This window comes from Phoenix dactylifera, chromosome 8 (genome assembly GCF_051530095.1).
Source record: "Phoenix dactylifera cultivar Ajwa chromosome 8, Ajwa_hap1_PhDact_Kaust_v1.1, whole genome shotgun sequence".
Classification (NCBI taxonomy): domain Eukaryota; kingdom Viridiplantae; phylum Streptophyta; class Magnoliopsida; order Arecales; family Arecaceae; genus Phoenix; species Phoenix dactylifera.
In genome coordinates, this window is record NC_143197.1 from 32,049,585 (window position 1) to 32,069,102 (window position 19,518).

Below are 19,518 nucleotides of genomic sequence, written 5' to 3' on the forward strand. Positions count from 1 at the left end.
GGTCACGTGAAACCCATTCCGATTGTAGCGTTTCGGGTCAGGTTATGGTCCATGCTGTGGCTCTACATGGAGGCGTGGGTGGACCGCCCAAGTCTAGACTTGCTAATTGGACGGATATCCAGGATAACGATCTAGATTCGTAGGCCGGATTGAAGTATTTAATGGGTAGGTTCTAAGTTGGTCTGACCGACCGTGTCCTCCGCTGGTGAATGGTCCCGGGCCGGATCTGATTTGATCGGAGCCTCGGCGTTGAAGCCATGAGTGAAAATATCATGCCTGATATGATCACGTGACACTGTTTCTTTGTTTTGTTTTATTTTCTTTTCCTTGCTGTAACAGCTACATTGTTGATTTTTTTTTTTTTTAATCTCCGAGAATAAAATCAATCTGCAGGAGTTTAATTTTCTGAAAATGAGATCATTGTGATTCAAACGGGAGGAAAGCTATGCCACTTGGGCTTCAATTAACCATCCTGTAACGTAGGGCTAGCCAACTTATCTAATGCCCGTGGTTTGACAATTTCTTGTACTATTTTACGCACTATTTTTTTTTTTGGGCGCCCGGGAGGAAGGGGTGGAGAAATTATTAGATGGGCAGTGTACCGGTCCAAAGACCACTGACCAAATATGTGACCCCCTCCAGTTTTTAAACTATTAGTACTCGTTTGGTTCGCGGGAAAAGAATGGAGTAAAGTGTGGTCAACGAGAAAATAATAAGATGCCTCTTATTTGGTTAGAGTTTTCAAAGGAGAAAAACAGAAAAGTTGTATTCCCATGAGAATATGATTCCTATATTTCATGAAAAATTCTTTCCCATGAAAAACATGAAAAAGTTATTTTCTCATGAGGCGAAAATCACTTCATTTTTATTTTTTCCCAAAAAGGCCCTTCAGCATTAAAAAAGCATTAAAGAGGCATTAAAGACCTAATTTTTATTAAGGGCATAATAGGAATTATACATAACTTTCCTAAGAAAGTGGATGCCAATCAAGCATAAGCACTTTGGAAATTTGTCGCTTTCCCATGTTCAACTAAATATACTAAGGGCTCGTTTGGTTCGCAGAAAAAGGAGGGGGGAAAGTGTGGTCAACGGGAAAGTAATGAAATGCCTCTTGTTTGGTTGGAGTTTTCAAAGGAGAGAGATGGGAAAGTTGTATTCCCATGGAAATATGATTCCCACATTTCGGGCTCGTTTGGTTCGCAGGAAAGGGAGGGGGGAAAGTGTGGTCAACGGGAAAGTAATGAAATGCCTCTTGTTTGGTTGGAGTTTTCAAAGGAGAGAGATAGAAAAGTTGTATTCCCATGGGAATATGATTCCCACATTTCATGGGAAAGTAACTTTCCCATGTTTCTCATGGAAAAGTTACTTTCCCATGAGGTGGGAATCACTCCTTTTTTATTTTTTCCCAAAAAGACCCTTCAGCATTAAAGAAGCATTAAAGAGGCATTAAATACCTAATTTTTATTAAGGGCATAATAGGAATTATACATAACTTTCCTAGGAAAGTGGATGGTCAACCAAACATAAGCACTTTGGAAATTTGTCACTTTCCCATGGTTAACCAAACATGCCAAAAGTGCTTTCCTAGGTATCCTCTTCCTAGGAATCTGATTCCCAGGAATCATATTCCTAGAAGGGAAAATACTTCCCGCGAACCAAACGAGCCCGAAGTGCTTTCCTAGGTATCCTCTTCCTAGGAATCTGATTCCCAGGAATCATATTCCTAGAAGGAAAAATACTTCCCGCGAACCAAACGAGCCCTAAAGGTACTTTCCTAAGCATCCTCTTCCTAGAAATTTATTTTCCAGAAATCATATTTCTAGGAGGGAAAATGCATTTCGCGAACCAAACGAGCCCTTGGGAATCTAAACAAGGATGGGCATCCTGTTATCCACCATATATGTGCCTTAAGATTTAGATCTGATGTCCATTGAATCTAGTCCATCTACCAATCCCACGAAGAGAGGTTCATGGGGAGAATATTGGCTATCCACTCATCCTCACCTTTTCTAACCTTTTTCGCCTTAGGATTGACCGAGGTGAAATGACCATCACCTATCAATTGTGGATAGCTGTCCCATGTGGTTAAGGCATGGTTAGTTATTATCAAGCGGTTATAATACTACCCAATAAACTAGCCAACGGACACTGCTCTTGTCCTATATATAAATATAGCAAGGGGACCCTCAGATAAGCAATGCTATCCTCCTCTACATTCATTCTATCTTTTCTACTAGATCTCTGACTTAAGCATCGATCGTTTCCGTCGAAAGCTTTTCGATAAATGAACTTTTTTTTCCGATCAATCTTGCCTTCCTCCTCGATTTCAACTAACATTGCCGTACGTTAGTTTCGGTGGGCCTTGGTGTACCAAAGTCCGGCTAAACTATGGATCCCAATGGCAGCTTTAGGCGATATTTAGATGCGCAGCAGCGCCTAAACTATGAAAATGAGCACAATAAGCATTTGAATTTTGCCACCATTTGGAATCAAAGGGGCCTCATTTTGCAAGCAAACGGGACAACATCTTTTGCTGTTTGAGCTTCCCCTTGCCGTTTTAAATGGGTCGCATGCGCATACAATTCTTCCTCTCACGAGGAAATGTGGAAAAAAACGAAGATAAGTGACGATTGTTAATAGAAAGTGATAGCTCATGATCTCCAAGTTGTTCCTGAACAAGGTATTGACGATCTCTAGTTGTGCATATATCTTTACATGACTAGATGTCAACATAAATAACCATCTAATTATGATATCTTGTAACAGTTACCGGTGTAACAAGTTTTGCAACCCCTTTCGTACGATGGAATTGGCAAGTAGTTTATGGGACCAGAAGGCAAAAACCCACGCCCAAAAAACTCAGATAGTGACGGCGATGTACGACTTATTCGTCGTTCCATGGCTAATCAAATGTTTACCATGGCGCCCAAACCTCAGATTACCCGCCACATCAATGATTCAATGAAGCATTCGCCAGGTTTGCATGGAATACCTTTAAATACTATATTTGCAAATAATAGTGTTTCTTTCTTCTAGTAATTCCTTGATTCGAACGCTTGTAATTTATGGTCAGGAAATGCATATGGACATGACAACCAACATTCAAATCAGGAAAAAAAAAGCATCACGTACTGCTCGAGAGTGCCGCCAAAAGTGAAATATTTTTATAATGGTTATAGCCACAAAAAAATAAAAGCCACGTTATTATCTCTGATAGAATTGACATTGTTTATTAAATAATAATGCATTGAGCGATAATTTTCGTGCGGGTTATGCATGTTAGTGCCTCAATTCTTATTTTGACTTAATGTAAATCTTCAGTTCTATTGATCTGTGACCAACTTAGTTGTGCCTCTAATGTTTCAAGATTGCTAATTCTTAAGTTGTACGGGCTAAGATTACACGGCCATGGGATGCATGTTAATGCCTCTTGCTTGCAAACAAACAGCACTCTTCCTGCTATGTTTATGAGGATATTTGTTTTTTTTTTTTTCTGTCCAGGATAAACGAACCATAAAAACTCTAAAAAGGAAAGGATCTTAGACTTCAGAACGAGCTCCACTTAGCATTGTCATAATGAGCAATGCCATGAAGTTACTAAGGAAGAATATTTCTATCTGAAGGCAAGATACTGTTCACATAATGTTCTTATGGTAAATAAAATCATCTCTAGGTTGTTATCTATAATAACATTGAGAAAAATGTTCAGTACACAAAAAATAATTCCATGCATGTTGATGTATGTCCATCCGGGTAGAAAGAGACTTTAAGATGGCAACATATTGGTCAAGATTGGGCAGCTGGAAATGAAGGTCTCGAAGGGTTCGATTTTCGAGAGAAAATATCTGAAAAAAGAAAGTTTCTTCACCAATATATTAGGATCTTCTTCAAGAAAGTATGTTACAATCATACCTCCTTATGCTATTTCGAGTTCCATCACTGATGATGGACAAAAGATAATAGCAAGAGTAGGCTATGCGTAAGGTTGCATCAAGGAATCCTGTTATGTCAAGATAAGCATTTAATCTATATTTCCTTGAGATGATTTCTCTTCACAAGGTCCAGTGAACCACGGCTCGTTCATTCAGACAATTTTGACATTTAAGTGAAATAGGTGTACAAAAATGGCAATAAAACAGTTAATTGGTTCTCTAGACAAGGACTTACCAATCACATAATCACATTTCTACATTTTGGGCGAGTAGTCAATCACAATAGTTGGAGAGAACTGCAACTTCGATGTTAGTTTTGTCTTCTTTGATAGAGTTATCGCTAATATCTTGACTCAGGCCTTGGCTTTATCAGGGGGAGGGAGAAGGAAAGAAAAAAGAAAAAAGAAAAAAAAAAAAAAAGGAGAAAAAGGAATAAAAAACACAGGCTAAAGAACCAACTAAGCTCTCTTTTTGGCAGAAAACGGGGCCTACAGGCCTACTCGAACTTGGGCTCTACTTGGGCTCTCTTTTTGACGTACGAAGGCTTTACGTAGACCCAAAACATTGGGCCGGGCTTGGACGGTTCCCGGTCCGCTTGCCTGGCCTTGGGTCCGAAGAGGCGTTCGCTGTGCTCGAGAAACAGCCAGCCGAATTTCACAAAACCGGGGCAACAACAAGCCGAACCCGCTTCCACCGCGCCCACGATGTACACGCGCCCATGGGTTCGCGATCCACCGGATTTAATCTGTATCATCCCAAAAAAAATCGAACGGCGGAGATCAGATCTCTGTTCCCGATCTAATCCCCTCCCCCATCTTTTCCAGGCCACTCGTCCTCGGATGTACCTTCTCCAACCTTTTGTTCTAAACCCAACCCAAAATCCCATCACCGAGTCTCCGAGTTTCGAACAAATATGGGCAGAAAATTTTTCGTTGGCGGCAACTGGAAATGCGTAAGATTTTTTTTCCATCAAATTTCTCTTTTTTTCAACTCTCAGATCTGTTTTTAGAATTTTATTCTTGCTGCAGTTATTTTAAGTTCGATTCTTAGAATTCATCTGGTTCCGGCACTGCTTTCCGCCGGATCTGCTCGACTTTAGGGTTCCGGGCGTTCGATCTTAGGATTTGGATGTTTGAAATCGGATGGCAACATCCGATCAACGGAAACTGTTTTCTTGAACTGTTCTATTTTACTTGGGTTTTCATTTTTCCCCCGATTTTTTTATGCCTGCGAGATTTGCTCTCTAATTGTTTGACGGATTTATAGGACTTAGTCATAGTCGATCTTCATGCAGTTTTTTTTTTCTTCCATTTTCTCTTTTTTTTGTATTTTTAGCTGAAATTGTAGCTTTTATTCGAGGTACGTGGGGATATTTATAATTTTCATAATTCGGTTCATGCTAAAATGCGGTTACCATTGGAACTCCATGCAGAATGGGACAACCGATGAAGTTAAGAAGATTGTCACTACCTTGAATGAGGCTGAAGTACCCTCCGAGGATGTTGTGGGTATGGATATGATACTCATGGACTTTATCTATATGTTTTATTTGATATCATCATCATATTATTGACAGGAAATTTTGCGCCTAATATCAGATGTAAAACATAGTTATTTCATTGTGTATGTTGAGTATGATATAGCTTAAACTTCATTATGAGGTGGATTTTATGTGAATTTTTTTTTGCTATAACAATCTCATGGACATCTGGAAGTTAGTATCGTGACTCCACTTTAATGCTGTTTGCATGTACAAATTGTTTGCGATGTCCTGCCACTTGATTCCCATGACCCATTTCCACCAGGCAAGACAGACACTTATCATTCATTTGCACTCTTTTCTTCTCTAACAATGCTTTATTTTCTCAAGAAGAAAAGCTGTTCTCTGGCACTTGGAATCGTAATGTATGAAGTTCTCTAGTCTTTAATGTCATGTGAAATTCTATTGTTACATCTTAGGTGGATTTTGCTGGTTGAGAATAGGACTACACAGCATTTGCTCTTAAGGCTGTCTTATTATATCTTTAGATGGAAATGTCGACTGGTTTAAGGGTAAATAATGGGCTACTATTATACCATTCAGCCTCTTGATATGCTTATGCAACCTGAGACTATGTATTGCAAGATAATTTTAGGGAAGCTAATATAGAAAGAAAGAGATTAAGAAGAAGAAGAAAACTTTCTAAGTCTAGGGAACTGGCATCACATATAAAGATTGATAAAGTTTTCAGCTAGCATCCTAAATATTATTTGATTTTAAGTTCCATCAGACATGCATGTGCATGAATTGGTGACTATGCATGCTGGACTGCAGCGTGGAAAGTAGTTTGCTACCTCAACTAGAAAAGAGGTGGCTTGTGCATTTATATCTTTTAGGGCCTGTTTGGGAACTATCCTGCAGAATCCAGTGGAATAGCCCAGGGATCGAGCCAGTCATGTAGGAAGGGAGGGAGCAGAGTGCGGGGGACGTCCCGCTTGCAACGGGATTACCCAAAAAAAAAAAGAGTTCCTTTCTCTCCACTCCCTCCCTCCCTTCATATTGTGTTCCAATCCTGGCCTATCCCACTGGATTTAGCCCAATAGGCACTTTATAATTTCCCAGGCATTTCGAAAGTATTTAAGTTCAGATTGTTATGCGATTGTTTCATGATGATATTTTTTAGGAGAACATAGGCCACTTACTCTAGATGGTTCAAAATTGCCCAGCCATTTTTCATGTTCCTCTACAGTCACTCATATTGAAGTTCATGTTTGCTGGAATTCAGAATATGTCATTAAGAGATTCCCTGGCTTGTTCATCGTGTTTGAACTTTTAATGTTGGGATTGCAAATGGTGTGACGGTCTGTCCTAAAGTAGGGTCATGTGTATCTTATTTGTTAGCTCTTAATCTGAAATCTTGTTTACCTGGTCCAGGCTAATGAGATATCATACAATTTTATCACTCACACAATCTCTCTCATCATCTGAAAAAAGCACAGAGAAATTATAATTGAGGGCAGTTATAAGTGATTAAGTGGCAAAATTTCACACTGTTATTTTGCCCCCCCCCCCTCCCTCTATAGTACTTTTCGGTAGTCATGAGCCCATTAGTCTAATACTTTTTGGGTCCACTGTGATTTTCCATTACCACATAAAGTCTTTGGTTTGCTGTTAATTTACTCAATTTATATAAAATTGAACTACGCGAATTGATGATCTTATAAAAACATACACCCATTATAAAAACATGCAATACTTAATACACCAAATGGTTTTTCTTGCAGAGGTTGTTGTGAGCCCTCCATTTGTGTTCCTTACCTTGGTAAAAGGTTTGTTGCGATCTGATTTTAATATTGCTGCGCAAAATTGCTGGGTGAGGAAAGGCGGTGCTTTCACCGGTGAAGTCAGGTAAGAGATGAGTTTATTGTAAATGATTCCTTTCTTTGATATGTTTATCAGATCTAATTCACCGTTCCGGGCTTCACATTGTCAATCTAACAAAGTACTGCTGTTGAATTTTGAAGTAAACTTAGAGAATTTCACATTATTATGGCCCTTTTTGTCACGACTTTGATCCTGTGGGCATAATTGTATTCTTTGTTAACAAGGACAGATTTTCGCACAGACTCTTGTGCTACTAATTTTGTGGTTCTTGGGAGGATCTGACACCATTTTAGCTTATGAGTTTCAATGTAGCTGGGAGATTGACTACGATCAAAGCTCAAAGACTGGTATCCCTGTGATCAAGTCTTACATATTAATGGTTTGTATTCAGACTAAATCATAAATTCTAGCAAACCATGATTGCAGTTAAAATATTTTTGAAAGACTGCAGCCTTGGCAGTGTTGGTGCCTTAGGCAGGGTTATTCAATCGCGGTATAGGTTCCTGCCTTGAAATTCAGCATCATGATTATGTCTGGAGAATGAGATCAATTTATGAACTAGTATTATTGGTGCCACATTGGCTTTTCTTTGATTGACTTCATCTTATTTGATACGTTATATTTCATTTGTTAGATTATAATAATATTTTTATGTTTCCTTTTATATTTCTTAGGCTTTTGCATTTATTGTTATGGGGTTGTCTTGACATCTAGGCACCTGTTGGGCCTAGAAGGCCCCTTGGTCACCTATCTATTTTGCCTGTAATCTTCTAGAAAAGTTTAATCTTGGAGGAACTCTATCCAAAATATCCTTTCTGATGCCCATCATACTTCAATCTTACAGAGCGAGAGTTCTTTTCAATTGTATATATTGGTTTTATGCACAAAGGAGGTTGTGCATTCAATGTGATACTCTATAGATGTACTATATGTATGATTTTAAGACTTATCTGAGGCAACTTGTCAAGACCTGAGCCTATGCCTCAGTTGGCCAGTACCACCACAACCACTCAAAGACAAGAAGATAGATGTTCAGATGAAGCCATCTAATCGTTAACTTTATTAGTTCAAAAATGCGTATATTAAAAAATATCTGCAGTCTAACTCCCTCTGCCTTCATCTTCATTTGTGAAGAACATTATCTATGAACACGTTGACAATTCTGATTGCTTCTTTGGATTCATATGTTCTTTAGATATTGAATGCATGTAAATGTGCAACTATGGCTCATTATTTTGCTCTGTTAGCTATAGCATTTGTCTTGGGACTCGAATATTTTTCTTCACTTTTTACTGCTCTCCACATTAATTCTATTTTTCACTCATGCAGTGCAGAAATGCTTGTTAATCTTGGCATTCCTTATGTCATATTGGGTCACTCTGAGCGGCGGCAATTGTTACGTGAAGCTAATGATGTGAGTTCCATGAAGGGCATCTATGTGTTTTGAATGCAGTCACATATATAGCTTGTACAATGCATTAGTTAATGGTGCTTTGTAAATCCATACTCATATTGTGCATGATAAACATCTTTATCATCTTATATATATAAACACACACATACACACACACACACACACACACATATATATAAATATATATGTATGTATATTATATGCCCTTTTTTTGGAAAAGATTTGATCCGATAAGAAAGAAAATGTACCAGTGAAAATGCAACAGTTTGAACGGCACTTTTTACCTCTTTTTTGCTTACCTTTTCTTCAACACTTCCCTGCTTTCCTACTTCATTTTCATTTCCTTTTAACTCTCAGACGTTATTTCACAATTCCAAATTATGAGCTTTTAGTTATCGCAGTTAACTATTCCTCCATGTTGTCCAACCTGTTACATCATGTATAAATACATAGAGCACCACTTTGGTGTGTTATTATGTGGTTTGAAGATCAAAGTGTTACATTTTTTCTTCAGTATAACATGTCATTGCATTTCTTCAAAGCTTCTACTACTACAATAACTTTTTTCCAGATTAAATATTGGGACATCTACTTTCATTATATTATCTTTTGGTGTAAGTTGCCTAATTGGTTGGTCTTCATTCCTTGACCTGTGGCTGCCAAATTCCCACTTCCTGTATCTAAATTTAGTTCAGTTTCCTGGGTAGCAATTCATTGCTTAATATATATATATATATATATATATATATTATGTTATGGGATGCAAACTACAGGCAAGCTGGAAAACCTATCTATTCTAACCAAGAATCTGGTTTCCCAATCCCGGGCCTGGCAATTTGTGTCAAATGTAACTTTTAACCTCATTTATATTTTTTTTCACCCAATGAGTTGTCACAGAATGCCTTAATCTCACAACTTTTTGCAGGCTTCCTTATTTCCTGTTTTTGATTTGGAAAAAAGAAACCTTATTCCTCGCCTCTATCTAATGGCAGTTTGTTGGAGATAAAGTTGCATATGCACTTTCACAAGGTCTGAAGGTGATTGCTTGTGTTGGTGAGACTCTTGAGCAGCGAGAATCAGGATCAACTATGGATGTTGTTGCTGCACAAACAAAAGCAATTGCAGGCAATTTCCCTCTACTCCAAATTTTAGAAATTACTGTTCCCTCTTTTGAACCACTTATTCTTTTTAATATTGTTGCTTTGCATTGTTGTGGGACACCTGTTTATCAACCTTACTTTGCAGTAGTTTGGACTTATTGATGACATCAGCTATGATTTTACTGGGCTATGTTTAATATGCGAAATATGGCCCTCCCATACTCGAACCATGTTAGGAGTAAATGGTATTCTGTATCAAGATATATTATGAGTTAAATAATTGTAGTCCATGTTGTATTTTGACTGTTATCATTTGTGATATAACAGATTCCATATCGTTTTTCTCAATGGTGATTTGCTATACTGTTTTTGTCTTGCAGATAGGATATCAGATTGGACCAATGTTGTAGTGGCCTATGAGCCAGTTTGGGCCATTGGCACTGGCAAGGTTGCAACTCCAGCTCAGGCTCAGGAAGTATGTGCTGGGTACCTTACATGGTTATTTATGCCTCTTATACCATGTTTTTATGTTACCTTTGTTCATAGAATATTACTTTGACAAGAAACATGGTAATGTATTACATTTTTTTCAGTTTCTGGCCTAACCTGTCATCTTTCTTGCATATGATTGTCACTTGAATGCATGCTACCTTGTTGATATTAATTGTACTCGTTTGAGACTCAAAATGGGGTGACTTATTCCTTGCCGTCTTCATGATGTTGTTCTGTTAGTTGTAATACATGTATCCTATCACTGGTTATCGACTTCTTTATCATTATTAAGTATGTTTTGGAATTCAGCGTGTTGTTTGATATGCCTCTTCAAATAATTGTTGCTTGTTGTGCTCAGAGTTAAACATATGGTATTGTTGTTTATTTATCAACTGTAGAGAGAAGTTTAAGTGTTTTTACTAGAGCAATGGCAAGGTTATCAATTTATCATTATCATATACTCAAACATCATGTCTAAGAGAAACGTTTCGCATCCTGGGTAACTTGTGTGTGCTGATCAGTGCAGGGGAAAATTGCAAGGCATGCTTTCTTTTCTTTTCTTTTTTTTAAGGTCCTGTATTTTGATACTTTTGTTTCCATCGGTGTTTCTTGCCCTAGAAGATTTGCCTCTTTTATGTTTTCACCATTTTTGTGTGCCCTCAATCTATCTTCAAGAAACAAGCTAAAATATACCTAATAACAATGTTTCATCCTGTACAGTTTCTGCTAGAACAAAACATGTGCAATGATTTGATTATGATCAGTACATTCCTGCCAAGGTAGGTCATTTGTAGTATATTTAGAGCTACCATTTGCTATCATAAAACATATTTCTAGATTTAGACAAACAATTAGTTGAGGTAAGTATTTTAAAGCTTTATTCATCTTCCGAGTTGCAGTCAGTCATGCTGATGCTTCCTTTGGTGCCTAGCATTTTTATTCTAAAGGAGCACCACCATGCCTCATTAGTACATGCAAGCGCCTTGCAATAAATGATATATCATGTCCTTGTAATGAATCTTTTGTCATGGTTAACTGCCTATTGCCGAAGTTGAATCAAGTACACGGCTTGTCTATAATCCATATGCTCATGTACTGTAATATCAATTAAATTCCAGGTGCACTGTGGCTTGAGGAAGTGGCTTCATGCAAATGTGAGTGCTGAAGTTGCTGCATCGACTAGGATCATATATGGAGGTACATGCTCTTCAAATGTGTTGGCAAATACTTTAGTTTTGCAAATTGCACCACTATATACAGATTTCTTCTTATGCATATGTAATAATTGGATGCAAACATTTACGTATTGAGGTTTGCTTAATGAATCTTGAAGTATTCCTATTAAGAGGTAACTCTAAACTGGAATTCTTGCACATGTGGATTCTTGAAGATGATCATAGATAACTGGGACGAGGCTTAGTTGTTACGGTTCCATTATGGATTTTCTGCTTGTATGCATTCGAAATGTTGTGCCTGTAAAGACATGGAGAACTTTTCTGCTTTTTAATTGATTCCTTATATTGTATCTATTTCATTGCAGGTTCTGTAAATGGAGCAAACTGCAAAGAATTGGCTGCGCAGCCGGATGTTGATGGATTTCTTGTGGGTGGAGCTTCTTTGAAGGTATTTTTTTTCTTGAAGAAATTTGATTTTTTTCCCTTTAATGAAATCTAGAAATTGATTATTGGAAAAAAGAGCAACAAAATCTTTAAAGAATGGAACACCTGGTCACACCGGTTATGTGCTTCAGCTGAAGCTTATAGCCTAATCGCTGGGAACAAAAAACTTTGAATCTGCACACTACCATGAACGGCAAGCAAGCTGTTCTGCATAACCATAACTGTTAACTAACTTATTCTCAGAGATGGCTGACGGGTGTATCCACCTATATTTGATGTGGTACAATTGATTCAAGTTTATCAGTGATAATTCTTCTGAATAGCAACCTTGCCGTTTAAGACATCACTGTAATCTTTTAATTCATGATGGTCATCCTGCCCTTACGTAACAAGTTCTGATAGATGACACCAATCGTGGCCCTTTTATGTTCGTCGCTAGTTGATGTGCCGTGGTGGAGCAATGTATACCTGGCCTTGAGAGAAAATTGGCTTATCTATAAGTCTACTTACTGTTCATGATTTAACGGTCCACCCTTGTTTTTGTCTATAAGATTTTTTTCCTTCTACTCTTGCAGCCTGAATTTGTGGACATCATCAAGTCTGCTACAGTCAAGTCATCCGCATAGAAGAAGTTGTACTCTTTCTAATCAGGGTAAACTTTGTCATATTGCTTTAAGAACCTATGAGTTCCGAATGTCATCTTGACTTTTGTGGTATCCTACCTGAAACATGATGTGAGACAGTTTCACAAGGCTGGAAGTATGAATAAAATGTTTTGTAATTTACAAATATAAGTTTAGATATACCACACTGACAGGGAAAGAGGTTCTCTGGATTTGCTTTTTTAAAAAAAATTGCGAGACCCAATCTTGCACCTTGGCGCTTACAACAAAGCCATGAACTTGACTATGTCGCAAATATTATCACAATAGATGCTTCTCTTCAGCAAAAAATCTGCAGCAACTATGGAAAGGGTGATAATATATTTCTCTGAAGGTCGAGTCTGAAATTGGGGGAACAGCGTGGTGAAGGCATCCGTTCATGTAACCATCGCATCAAAGGTGATGTGTATCTATAGTCATATCAGTGAACGATTATTGAATCTGTTGTCATATCACGTACTTGGCCATGGAAGATGATGCGCCATTTCTTGTGCCTCCCGGTGGATGTGGACCTGAGGGATGCATTGAACATTATCGGGATCTTTTTCGACAGCGAAAAAGATACGTCGCCATACTCGGGATCCAGATTTATCTTAACATGTGAAATCAAGTTAGTTCTGTCTGACCAGAAATTTCAGATCCGTCCAGCCGCTTCAGCTTCTATATCCATGCGAAAATATTCAGAATATTTGTGTTGTAAAAATAAAAATAAAAAGGCTCGGGTGGGAAACCAGAATTCCAGCTTGCAGGAGGTAAGAGATTGGCTGCTATATTCACCATATAATCAGCTGCTTGTTTTGCTTCAGGATAAAAACGGTTCCAGGAGAAATCAAATAGAGCAGGGGAAGCAACTATAAACTTAAAATTATACAGAAGGGGATCATGAACCCGTGCCACTAACTGTCGAGGGTCCCCTTCCAAAGACCGCCGTGTTTGCATGCAAACCCATAACTGCACCCCTTTTTTTTTTTAATTACATTCGGGTGATTTAAATTAAACAAAAAAAGAATTGCATAGAGTAGATCCTGTAGTATGGTTTGCTATGTACAATACCATCCAATCGGTGGCATTACTCTCCAACAATCGGATGAATCCCACCCTCAGTAAAAGGCAAATCTGTAAGCCATCTGATAAATATTATAGAATCATCCTCTAAATAAATATGTGAAGCCCATAATGTATATACAGTATAATTCAGTCCCCTTCATGTTGTCCGTGATTCTCACCATTTTTCGTATAATGTATATACACTGCCATTAAAATTAATTTTATAGGAACGGAGGGTTTTAAAGAAAAAAATATTATTTAAACCGCAAAAGAAGAGTCATAATTGTTTCTGCTGTCCGCAGATTTGAACTCCTCATGAATCATCATTACTCATGCAACTGGTGTCCTCCACTGCCGTTGGGCTCTTCCTCCACGAGGCTTCTTTCAAAAAAATAATAAAAAAAGAGACTCTTCTTCTTCTTCCACGAGGTTACGTAGAAGCATAAAACACAAAAAAAGCCTTGGTGAAGGGGCGAACAAATCCACCACAATTAGCTTTCCCAGATTCCAGCTTTCCATCTGGATGGATATCCACAATTAGCAATCCAAAAGGTAGGAATTAGGATACCGAAAAGTTTTTGTCTCCGCCCAAGGGAGCACTCGAAAAGGGCCCTCCCTCCCATTTCTCCATTGTTTCCACGCATATGCCCCCTTCTTTCCAATGACAAGATGGCCCCGGCCCCCGGCAACCGGCATCCTCCCAAGGACTTTTCGTAGCTCGGTGGGCCCCGTAGTTACACACGTGAGTCGTCTCCAGCGGGGAAAAAATTGGTGAAGCTGCTCGTCGTCAAGTTTGTCGTCTTCTTCGAGAAAACGTTGGGTGCCGCCCACCGTTGGTCGGCGGCAAGCCCACGCCTTCACACCGCTCCATGTCCGGGATCCCCGTTCCCACCGGATCCATCACGTCAACACGACGCACTAACCCACGAGATCGCAGCCGTACATTCCCTCCAAATCTGACATCACGAGACACGCTATCCACGTTGACGCCAAGCCAGCGCAACGAGGTTCGCACACGAGCCATCAATCATCCATCATATCGAAATCCAACGGCCAGAACACCACAGGGCCGTATCTGGAACGCTGAACAGTTCCATGAATATCGAATCCGATATACTCACGCCCGATTTGCTCTATTTCTCTACCGGCCACGAGAGCAGTACGACCGTAGAATTAGAGGAGTCAATGTATCATCTGGATGGGCGGTCGGGCACTTTAGCAGGGCAAGCGCCCGCCATTAATTTCCCCTCATCTTCCCTAAACCCTCTCCCTCTCCCTCTCTCTCTCTATCGGAGACTCGAGGATCTCGAGGAAGGGCGAAGCCGTAGCTTCGACCTGGCTCGCCCGCGCTTCTCTTTCTCTTGGATTCTAGCTGGTTCACTTTGATCTTTTTTCTGAAGATAGGATCGGAATCGGTTCTCTTTCTTGATTCGGAGGGCACGTTTCTTAGATTTGGCGACTGGAGATCTGTACGGCGAGGCAGATCTCGCGTGTGGTCGGCGTCGCCTTTTCCCACTCGTATTCTTGTGTGTTGAGGTTTAAAGGGCGTCGAATTGGGGGTGGGTGGGTGGTCGGGGATTGTTGCAGTTTGGGGAAGAACGTCTGGTGGCCGGATCCGGTGGTATTGGTTGCGGATCTGGCGGCGGACTCCTCTCGTTTGGTTGCGCATCTTTGTTCAGGTTCTTGTTGATGGGGAACTGCTGGAGCGCGAGGATCAAGGCGGAGAGCCCCTGCCACAGCGCTTCAGCTTCAGGTATGATGATGAAGTGGTGAGGCTTTTTGGTTTTCGAGGCCTCTTGATGCTTGGCTATGGTTTTTTGGATGACTTTATCCATTTTTGGGGGGTCTTTAAGTTGAGATTGTTGCGCTTTGATCTGTTTAGAGAGTTATACTTCAATTTAAAAATATTTGTTGCTTGCTATCAGTCAGCTAGTTTAATTAGAAAGTTTCATGATCATTTATTTTGCCTGCGTGCTTGAGTTGTTTGGGTCTTTCGATTCTCTTGGGCTATAGATTTGGGCGGTGATCTTGCGAAAGGTTACTTTAACTTGATGGGTTCTTCTCTTAGACCGGATTTTAGGGGATGACAGGATCATCTCATATTACTTTATTGTCTATGGGATCTTTTCTCGCGAGATGGCGCAATTTGAAGGAATAAGTCTTGTTTGGCGCTTGCAGGTGTAAACTCTAGGAATAATAGCAAAGACGGAAATGGGTTGATGAGTGGTTCTAGCAGCCGGGCATCCTCATCTTCCGTGGCTCTGACTTCTCGTAGCGAGGATGAGATCTTGCAATCTTCCAAGCTGAGGTGCTTCACCTTCAGTGATCTCAAAACCGCCACCAGGAATTTCCGCCCCGATAGCGTATTGGGAGAGGGGGGCTTCGGTTCTGTCTTCAAGGGATGGATCGATGAGCATGCATTGACAGCATCCAAGCCTGGGACTGGGATGGTCATCGCTGCGAAAAGGCTCAACCATGAAGGTTTCCAGGGTCATAGGGAATGGTTGGTGAGTATAATTCCTTGTTTCTCTACAGCAGGGCTGTCTTGCCAAAACGCGGCAGAATTGCTGCATATTCTGAGTTGCAATTTCTTTCGTTTTCGTTTCCGTAGGCAGAAGTCAATTACCTGGGTCAGCTGTACCATCCCAATCTTGTGAGATTAATCGGATATTGCTCGGAGGACGAACACCGCCTGCTGGTCTACGAGTTCATGTCACGGGGAAGCTTGGAGAACCATCTTTTCAGAAGTAAGTCTGCTTTTAGCCTGCGGTCTTCCTTTTGAATTTGCTTCTCATGGTACTGGATGGGTGCTTTATGTTTGAGTGGAGGAAATGGAATCCTTGTCGGATGTAGCATGTCCCCGGCGTGTTTTGGAAATGCTAATGGTCCGTTGTGGTTTTCTTAGATGGTAAATAACTCCTGGTTGCTGGGATGAAATGGTGATGCAGGGGGGTCATACTTCCAACCTCTACCTTGGAACCTTCGAATGAAGGTTGCACTTGGAGCTGCCAAGGGACTGGCTTATCTTCATGGTGCCGAAACAAAAGTCATATATCGTGACTTTAAGACTTCCAATGTCCTCCTTGATTCGGTACGTGAAGCTACAAACCTTGGTGTTCTGCGTTTATATATTTGTGCCCCATTGAAACGACAGTAAACGCACCTTTCCAATAAAATCTGTTTCATGGCTGCAGAACTACAACGCAAAGCTTTCTGATTTTGGATTGGCAAAGGATGGTCCTACTGGTGACAAGACCCATGTCTCTACCAGGGTTATCGGGACATATGGATATGCGGCTCCCGAATATCTTGCAACTGGTATTTTTCCAGCTGGCCGCTTATTATCACTCTTACATAAACTTGGTTAGCTTTATATTTAGAATGCCATGGGAAAGTTTGAGTTTGAAGTTTTGTTTACGCGCAACTCTTTTGAGACTTGCTGCTCGATCTGCAATACCCCACACTCCTCTATTGAAGTCTAGACAGATCAGAGACTGCTTGTTAGGTATTGAGCATTTGTCTGATATGTTAACAAAAAAGAATGCAAAACTAGGTCCGGTCACACACATCATATGTGAGATTAACAAAACAAAATTTGTATGTGAACCGATACTTATTGAACTTCAATTCCTAATAAATTGCCAATGCTATGATTAGATATACTGTATTTTTCTAAATTTTGTCATAACCTCAATCGAAAACCGGGCTTTAGAATAAAACTCTTTGTAACTACAGAACCTTATCGCACGTGCCCACAGACAGATGCATACACAGTTTGATCATCTGTATATAGAAGTTGGCGCCTTGATTCAAAGTCGAATGGTGTGTGAGTTTTCAATGTTTACAGCTCGGTTGTATGGAGCACATTTCCATTCTATGGTCTGCTGACTTTCTACGCACGGTTTTCGCTAGGGGAATCGCGTGATGTGCTTCATTCCTTTTCATTACATTCTGAAGCCCTGACTGTAGAGTACATGGTTCCAATTTTGTAGGTCATCTAACTGCCAAGAGTGACGTGTTTAGCTTCGGAGTCGTTCTTCTAGAAATGTTATCCGGACGACGTGCCATCGACAAGAATCGCCCACCTGGAGAGCATAATCTGGTAGAATGGGCAAGGCCTTACCTCACGCATAAACGCAAGATATTTCGCGTCTTGGATACCCGGCTCGAGGGGCAGTATTCGCTAGCAGCAGCACAGAAGGCTGCTGCACTTGCATTACATTGCCTATCCACAGAAGCCAAGTTCAGACCCACCATGGATGAAGTGGTATCAACGTTGGAACAGCTTCAGGACAACAAGGACGCTGCAAAACATTCTCAGTCTGAACCAAAAGCGAGTTCTAGGAGCCTTGGGAGCAGCGGCCACAAGCTGGGCCATAGAAGTTTGGAAGAGGCTGGGACTAGAAAAGTTGCATATCCGAGACCATCGGCTTCACCTCTTCGTTCCTAGCCGAGCGATCCATGGTGGGGGTGCCGAAGGCTTCTGGGACTGGAGGATCGGGTAATACTTGAGCTCAGTTGTTGTAATTATATGCCTGTGTGTTATTATTGTATAGCTACTTGGTGCTACTCTTCTTATACTGTATGATGTATCAGAAAGGTATTTCACCATCACCACTACAGGAGACGTCTCGGATCAGAATGTCATGACTACCAGGAGCTTATAATGTTAGATATATATACTCGGCAGATGAAAGAGTTTTTGTTTCTCTCTTATCTGGGGCTGACCGTTCTCAGTTATCTCGGCATGTAAATTCTCCGTAGAGCAGACTTTTTGTGATGCATACTTTTTCCCCAGAGCTGAAGAATTACTTCTAATCTAATCTAGTTTGCTTTAGTATTTCTTTTCCATGGCTAATGCAAGCCCATCGATAGTAGCCCAATATCCTTCTTCAACGAATGGATTCGCTAGGAATTTAGGACCATAATCATATCCCTCACTGGACCGTTCGCTAGAAATCAACCCTAGGGAATGTATACAGGAGTCCTTTTGGAATGTTGGCAAGATGATCTTGAAGGTGGTGATACAACACTCCAATTAATCAAAGACTAGTTAAAGTAATAGATGGCTACTACTAGATACCATGAATATAGGATAACTAATACTAAGAATATTGGATGACTTTTTTAAAAAAAAAAATCATGAATTACTATTAAACATTTAGATATAAAGTCAAGATTTCAAAATAATAAAAAAATAAAAAATCATGCATTAGAAGCGAATATATGTTCCAAAGCTATTTAAAATTAATTTTGTATATCCACTAATTTAGATTTTGAATCATATGAGACAGCTGTATTTAGTTCTAAAAAACCCACCCAAAAAGAGTATGCATAAGGAGTCTTGGTGTATAAAATTGAGCCTCACGGTCAGAGTTGAAAACCTATCAAAATCTGATGACAGCATACATTGATACTCGTATCTGTTTTTATTAAGCAAATACTATTATGGAACGCACTTATTGATCAAATACAATAATTCATATTCATATTTATTTTTAACCAATATAAATACAAAACAGATACAGAATGTACAAATGTATTCTGATCGGTAAATAACAAAAATCGCCATATGCAAAGTTAATTACGATAATAGCATCCTCATAAGCTCAGATCATTTTCTCTAAAGGTGCAATTGATAGACGGGATAAACGGGAGACCATCCTCCAAGGGGATTGTCCAACCAAACGCCCCAAGACGTCATGGTACAGCCGTGTTCAAATAAGGCCACTTATTTGGATATTTTTTTCTCACCCAAATGAACTTATTTCCTCCCATTTGCGATTGTACCCAATTACTCTTTAAATTCACCAAAAAGTGGGTAATTTTATTCTTCAATAATCACAAAAACTCGTGCACTTATTTATTCCTACACCTCTTTCTCTAAC

At 39.8% G+C, this 19,518-nt stretch overlaps 2 protein-coding genes across 2 annotated transcripts; both read left to right on the forward strand.

Annotated features, from left to right (window-relative positions):
* Positions 1-4,725: 4,725 nt before the first annotated feature.
* On the forward strand, positions 4,726-13,316 carry LOC103716485 (triosephosphate isomerase, cytosolic). The gene is made up of 9 exons (XM_008804503.5): positions 4,726-4,884; positions 5,365-5,440; positions 7,197-7,320; positions 8,626-8,710; positions 9,703-9,835; positions 10,191-10,285; positions 11,421-11,499; positions 11,843-11,925; positions 12,497-13,316. Exons 1-9 carry the CDS (start codon positions 4,846-4,848, stop codon positions 12,545-12,547), a joined length of 765 nt encoding a protein of 254 aa, XP_008802725.2. The 5' UTR covers positions 4,726-4,845; the 3' UTR covers positions 12,548-13,316.
* A 1,457-nt stretch (positions 13,317-14,773) lies between these two features.
* Positions 14,774-18,453, forward strand: LOC103716483 (receptor-like cytoplasmic kinase 176). Its single transcript, XM_039125042.3, has 6 exons — positions 14,774-15,383; positions 15,809-16,137; positions 16,242-16,377; positions 16,579-16,721; positions 16,825-16,948; positions 17,623-18,453. Exons 1-6 carry the CDS (start codon positions 15,320-15,322, stop codon positions 18,078-18,080), a joined length of 1,254 nt encoding a protein of 417 aa, XP_038980970.1. The 5' UTR covers positions 14,774-15,319; the 3' UTR covers positions 18,081-18,453.
* Positions 18,454-19,518: the final 1,065 nt, after the last annotated feature.

Coding starts and splice junctions, on each gene's coding strand:
- LOC103716485 (XM_008804503.5), top strand. CDS start 4,846: ATGGGCAGAAAATTTTTCGTTGGCGGCAACTGGAAATGC. Junction 8,711..9,702: donor TGTTACGTGAAGCTAATGAT/GTGAGTTCCATG, acceptor ATCTAATGGCAG/TTTGTTGGAGATAAAGTTGC. Junction 11,500..11,842: donor GACTAGGATCATATATGGAG/GTACATGCTCTT, acceptor ATTTCATTGCAG/GTTCTGTAAATGGAGCAAAC.
- LOC103716483 (XM_039125042.3), top strand. CDS start 15,320: ATGGGGAACTGCTGGAGCGCGAGGATCAAGGCGGAGAGCCCCTGCCAC. Junction 16,378..16,578: donor GGAGAACCATCTTTTCAGAA/GTAAGTCTGCTT, acceptor ATGGTGATGCAG/GGGGGTCATACTTCCAACCT. Junction 16,949..17,622: donor TCCCGAATATCTTGCAACTG/GTATTTTTCCAG, acceptor CCAATTTTGTAG/GTCATCTAACTGCCAAGAGT.